Source organism: Acanthisitta chloris, unplaced genomic scaffold, assembly GCF_000695815.1.
Source record: "Acanthisitta chloris isolate BGI_N310 unplaced genomic scaffold, ASM69581v1 scaffold30935, whole genome shotgun sequence".
NCBI classification, from domain to species: Eukaryota; Metazoa; Chordata; class Aves; order Passeriformes; family Acanthisittidae; genus Acanthisitta; species Acanthisitta chloris.
Window position 1 is genome coordinate 19,939 of NW_008675864.1, and position 6,628 is coordinate 26,566.

At 42.2% G+C, this 6,628-nt stretch overlaps 1 protein-coding gene across 1 annotated transcript in view; it reads left to right on the forward strand.

The window, feature by feature from the left end:
• The window catches only part of ADAT1 (adenosine deaminase, tRNA-specific 1), a 20,012-nt gene extending 19,552 nt beyond the window's left edge, over positions 1–460 (forward strand). Inside the window, exon 9 of the mRNA XM_009075925.1 lies at positions 295–460. Coding sequence (XP_009074173.1) covers positions 295–460 — 166 coding nt within the window. The remainder of the gene's footprint in view (positions 1–294) is intronic.
• The last annotated feature ends 6,168 nt before the right edge of the window (positions 461–6,628 follow it).

Genomic DNA, 6,628 nt, shown 5'->3' on the forward strand with positions numbered 1-6,628 from the left:
ACAGAAGTTTTCTGTAACCTGTGATCACACAGTCAAACACTGACATTGTATTGCTGGAGAGTGTGTATGAAGCATGGTAGAAGAGTTGTCTTGCATCCCTTTGTAAGACTGCTGACAATGTCTAGCGTGAGGGCTTGGACCTCTCCAAGTTTCCCTAGAAGAGAATTTCACTTAGTGGCATGAAAGAGCTCATAGGGCATCATGTTCTTAGATGTTTGATTCCTTTTTTCATTTTGTGACATTACATTCAATAGGATCATAGAATTGTTTTAATTTTTGTGCATTTTCTATCAGGATGAAGACTCTAAAAACCTACTGGGACTACAAGGAAGCTGCATTAAATTATCAAGAAGCCTGGAAGGTGCTGCGTAGCCAAGCCCTGCTGGGTTGGGTTAAGAATGCCAAGGAATTCCAGCACTTCACGGGAGAATCCATGTGCCTATTCAAATCCAGCAAATAGCTCTGGTGCACAGGAGATACCTCTGCAGTTCAAGGGCCAGGAAATTATGTCCTCTAGTTTGTGTGCTGTAAAGAGGCGAGAGTGAAAAGGAAAGCAATTTAGAGAAGTCTTTATTTTGGCTGAGTTGATTGCAATATAGGAAAGGATCACTGCTGACTTAAAGTTCTGAGCTGCATGAAACAATGTGCTTCCAAAGGAAAGGAAGCAGTGATGTGCCATCCTCTGCTACCTGAGGATATGATCTATCAGCCACAGTCATTGCAGTGAAAGTAATGGCAACTGAAATTGAAGCAGTGCTGTGGAAGAAAGTCCATCGCTGTAAAACTTTGGTGCTGCTTTCTTGTTCCACTCTTCATAATGTTATGTCTGTTTTTTCTGTTGCTGGGACAACCGTAATGTATAGTAAGTAATATTTTTATAACTCTTGGCTCTCCTTGTCTGGTGCCTGGAAGAATTTTCCATGTCCCCCAGCCCCATTGGTTCTAACTGGAAATACTTGTTCTGTTTAAGGGTCATTTTTTCTGGGAATCCTTCATATATACTGGGATTTACTAACTATAGCTGTGGCTGTAGCCACAGCAGAAGCAGAAGAGCACTGGGGAGGAATCTGTCAAATAGTACCACTTACTATATCCTGTGCATCTCTCTCAATTTCAGACCCTGACAGATAACCCTTCAGCTGCTTTGCTTCTGTAGGCAGGAAAATCTCCTGAATTACCTGGCTCGAACCTGTCAATCCAGTGTAATTACAAGCGAACATTGACCTACTTTTCTGTGTTTCAAGCACTCTCTGTGCTGCTCTCCTGCCCTGGGACATAGTTAATTAAAACCAGAAGTGCTTTAGTCGTTCATTTATGTCACTCTTCCCTGGCGTGTGTTCATTAATAGCCTGGCAAAGGTGGAGATGCTTTGGGGGGCACTGAAAGTTGTCTCTGGCATGTCTCTTGTCCTTGTGCTTTATTACAAGTAACATCTGCCTGGCAAAACAGTCAACACTGAGCAGTTGGGGGGAAAGCTGTGAGTAATCCTCAAACTTTCTGTCCCCGTTACTGCCATCTGTGAGCCAGTTCAGGACTGTGTAACTGCTACTGAGCACACTCCCCTAGTATATTTTTCTTTTGTAAACCACAATTCATAAAGTATTTGGATAAGGCAATGGCAGGAGGAAATAAGTGGATAATTTACAGTTTCAGAATTCTTCAGTGATTTGAATTTTCTGTTCTTTGGTATCTTTGGATATAAAAAATGGGCACAGCCTTTGCAGTGAACCTACTGAGCTACATGTGGGGCCAAACAATACATATCACATTACAGTCCAAGAATTGATTACAGCAAATCCCTTTACTTCACACTTAGGTTGACTTGCCAGATAAGAATAATTCTGTCTTACTTGTAGAAGAAACAACAGATAACTCGAATTATGCATGTGTAAGCCTGTTCTCTCAAACCCAGCACTAGCATGTGGACAGACCAGTTGTATTGGTGAGGGGAGAGTTATGGTGTGTTTGTAGAGGGCAGGGGACTGTGTGTGGAGAACAGTGACTTGCGTAAGGCATCAGAGGAGAAAAAATGGCCAGATGCCATTGCAGATGGCTCCGGGGTGAACTGCTAAAGACAAATGGTAGCAGTTATTGTAACTGAGCAAAAAGCATTCCAAGGGCAGGGTCCTGAAGTGTACCTAAAGAGGTGTCAGTAAATTTCCAAGTTCCTGAAATTTACCTTTGTCCTTCCCTGAAATCTTGCAGGAACTATTAACTTACCATATTGAGTTTCCCTTTGTTAATCAACAATATCTGTAGTGAACCTGCTGACCAGACTGGAATGTTCCCATTTCCTATCCAGCTGCAGTATTAAAATGGGTTACATAAGACTGGTTCTGTAGTCTTGGTATCAGACTGGTTTTCAGATAAGCAGTTATATGATTTAAATTAACTCTGACAACTGAGCCAGCCTGTTAGGATTGTTCTGGTAAAATATTTCTGTGCATTTGCAAAATACTTGTGAACTGCAGACTGCTGCTCTTCTGCTACTTGTCAGGTTTAAAAGGAGTTTTAGAGGTGCTCAACACTGACATTAACCTCACATTCTGGGTGGAGTTGAGGACATTTAGGCCTAGAGTGAGTCAATGAATATGCCAAGGTAGAGAAGGAGCTAAAACAAAGCAGCACTTAAAAGGCCTAGGGGCTAAGCCTGTAGGATCTTATACTCAGCTGAATGGCATTTCTGTGTCAGAAAATAAGTATTTCAGTGCTGCATCTCTTTAATTTCAAAATGTCAGGAGATGCTGTCAGCAGTACCATGAAACTCCTTTTAGAGTCAGAAGGGGAAGAATGCAGAGAAAAGAAAGAACACAATCTCTGCTTTTGCAAGATGTAGCAAACTAAACTTTGATTATTGTCAGCAGATCTTTGGAAGAATTGCTCCTGGAAAGTAGTTGTTGACATGTTCCAAGCTTGCATCATTCCTCTGGCGCCGGGATAGCTGAAACAGAAAGATATGTAAGGCAGAGGAAGGATGGTAGAATGCAGAGACTCTACCACAGAGGCGCAGAAGTACGGGGGAGTGATGTAGCAGGAGTGAAGTGCCCACAGTTAATGAGGACAACCAAACGATTGGTAGTGGGAGCAGCAGAGCATAGGAGAGCACCAAGATGCTCTGCAGAGCATATTTGTATTACCCAGATAGGTCCCTGACTTGTCCTAAGTAGTATGGGGACTGATGGTCCCTAACTGCCAGAACAAAGAAACTGTAAGCATTGAGTGGGATGTCTTTAACAGCCTCACTGTTGGAGACATCATTCTGTTTTCAGTCACAGTAGGAAGGCAGGCCAGACTGCCTGCTCGTCTTGCAGGAAGTCAAAACCAGAGCACAGGAACAAGTGGTTTTGCCCAAGGATAGAAGTAACCAATGTGTTTGACGCTGAGCATCCCACTACCTTTGACAAAGCAAGGTTTTTGTCATCACAGTGTGCTTCCACTGCTCAGGCCAAAGGCTTACTGATCCCAGTACATTCACAGTAAACAGAGGACTACTTAAATTACTGTGTTTGTTGAAAAACAAACCATGAGCCCAACACAAGGTGTAGCTTTCACTAGAAGTTAAATAGCTTTGCAATAAATCCAGTAAGCACTAGAGGAAAGGAAGAGCTAGGGCTGTGCTGCTGAGGGCAGAAGGAAAATTCTGTTGGTAGGGAGGAAAGAAAAGTGTTGGAGTTCTTTCTCTCAAAGTATCTGATAATGTCCTAATAGGACTGCAGCAATGGTTTACAGGTAGAAGCAAGATGATTGTTGAGTAAAGACCATCTAAATGGTCTAAATTTGGTCTGACTACTAAATACTTACTGCATACTAAATTAATCCAGCACTGGTTTAGTTGTATCAGAGATGACATTTCAATGTAGCTTAATACAGGTGATAAAACATGTTCCTGTAGGAATAGTGAGGTATTCATTTTCTGTTCAGTGTGTAAATTGAAATGCCTTCACAGTCCTGAAGAGTTAACAGAAAGTGAAAATCATATAGGACCCAAATGCTTTTCATAATTTTACAAGAGTGACTGCACTATCTGAAGGGATGCATTTCATCTGTGCCTTTCAGAGGAAACCTCCTAATGTTTTGTTGCCATTTGAAGTGCATCTGCAGATGAAAAGTAAAGCTACTGCTGTAGAACATTTCTTCTTGCGTTCTCTGGAATTACTTGTGAATCTGGGCTCCTGAATCTAAACTGATAAACACAGATGTTAGAGAGCAGTTATGTTTTTCTTTAGAGGCTTATGAAGGGTAATCCGAAAGTCACCTCGATCAGAGTATCTATCTCCCCTTGTTTTTAGACCTATCTATCTGCTAGCATGTAATTACCTTTACCTAGAAGCTGTAGGTTATGTTTCTTACTCTCTTGTAAACAGCTAACAAAACAATTTTACTTGATAACCACAGAAAAACCAATAAGTTTCAGCTTAAAGGAAACAGAACGTTTTCTAGGAATAAAACATAATTTAAAAAGATCACAGATAAAACCACTTTTCTTCATTCTGAATCAAAAAATCTTCTAAGAGTAAACATTAGTGCATGGAAAGGGGTTGGAAGGAGTTCAGGACAGAAGCAGTGATGGAATGTTTACTAATGCAGTGCTACTGTGAACAATGAAAAGCTTACTGAGACCAACAGTGCATTTTCAGATGCAGCACTGCTGCTGTGACAAGCCTCAGCAGTGGAGTGGTGTCAGCATTTCACAAGCTCCTACCTTCATATGCTGGAGTTCTCCTGCCACGACTTGTGACTGATTGCAGAGCCAAACAAATGTGTCTTCATGGGAGTTTGAGTTGATGTGAATTTAAGTTTGGAAAGTGATAAATTTCCAGTGTAACTGGAAACATTTTAAATTCTGCATGACGTAGCATGAAAATGAAGTAAAACTTTTATTAGGAATCTAAGCTGTTCTGAGTGTTTCCTTGCTGGCTTAGGAAGGTCAAAGTGATGCTACTTTTCCAACCTGATGTCATCTTTTATTATCAAAGGGTGAACTCCAGTACTGTGCAGTTGGGTGGTTTGTCCACCCTCCTCTCCTGCACCTTCCACAGGTTTTTTTTAAAGGCCTTTTTGCCTTTAAGCAGAAGTAGCTGTGTAACTATGAGAGAAGTTGAGAGCATCATGAATAATTTTTTTGGTTTCTGACACAGCCTCTTTCCTTTTGCTGTGCTGTGTATATGCTTTGGCAACAGTGCTCATAAACTAGAGGGACTGACCTGGAGTTCTTTATCATGCATGCAGCATTTCTAATTCAAGTTGTCTGCCTCAACTAAATAGAATGGTTTGGGTTGTTACGGACAGCTAGTCCAACCCTCCTGCAATGAGCAGGGACACCTTCCATTAGATCAGGGTGCTCAGAGCCTCCTTCAATCTGACTCTGCATGTTTCCAGGGATGGGGCATTTAGAACCTCACTGGGCAAACTCTTCCAGTGCTTTACCACCCTCATTATTAAACAAAGAAAGAATTAAATTCTTCATTAAATCATATCAGAATTTATCCTTAGTTTGAAACCACTGAAACGCCTGCCCCAGCTTCCTTGTGGGCCCCTTTTAAGTACTGAAAAGCTGCAATAAGGTCTCTCTGGAGCTTTCTCCAGGCACTCTCTCAACCTGTCTTCATAAGAGAGGTGTTCCAGGCCCTCTGATCATTTTTGTGGCCTCCTCTCCACTCCAAGAGATCTGAGTCTTGCACTGAGGACTTCAGAGCTGTACTCTAGTCTCACCAGAGGAGAGGAACAGAATCCCCTCCCTCGACCTGCTGGACATGCTTCTTTCAATGCAGCCCAGGATACAACTGGTTTTCTGACCTGGGAGTGCACATTGCTGGCTCATCTGGTAGTTTTTCATCTACCAGTACCCTGAAGTCCTTCTCCTCAGGGCTGCTCTCATTCCTTGCATCCCCCAGCCTGTACTGATACTGCCCCAGTATCAGCTGCCCTGACCCAGCTGTAGCACCTTGCACTTGGCCTCATGAGCTTCACATGGGCCTGCTTCTTGAGCCTGTCCAGGTCCTTCTGAATGGCATCCCATCCCTCAGGTGTGTCAGCTGAACCACTTGGCTGTACAGTATTGCTGTTCTCTCACATACTTGGTTCTATAAAGTCCTCTTACTTGGAAAGGTCATATATATTTATATACCTTCCTTGTAACACATTACTGTTTGGGGTAAGGGGGTGGGGTTTTGTTGGGGATTTTTTTTTTGTTGTTTTAAGAGCTGCTCATACAACTATTTTAATCTGAACTCCTTAACAATTATTTCTTGCTCTGCAGTAACTCATAAAAATTATACTTTCCAATTCTCCATCTCTCCGGTCTCCTATTTGCATAATTCCTTCTCCTAGGTGCCCTTCCCTTACATGCTATGCTTTTGACACCTAGGCCCTGTTCTCCAAAGCCCATGGTATTTACTCATCCCTAACCTGTTGCCTGGGATAGCTCCTTCCCTGGTGAGATCTGGTAGCTCTGAAGCTATTGGTTTTGGAACCTACAAATAGCTCCTTGTTTCTTCCTTGTATTGTCAACCACACACTGAGAAGCTGTACAATATAAGTAATCTAAGCAGCTGTATAGCATCTAATAAGTGATGTGCAACCTTCTGGCCAAAATTAGGGTAAAGAAATGACAGCACTGCCTGTTTGT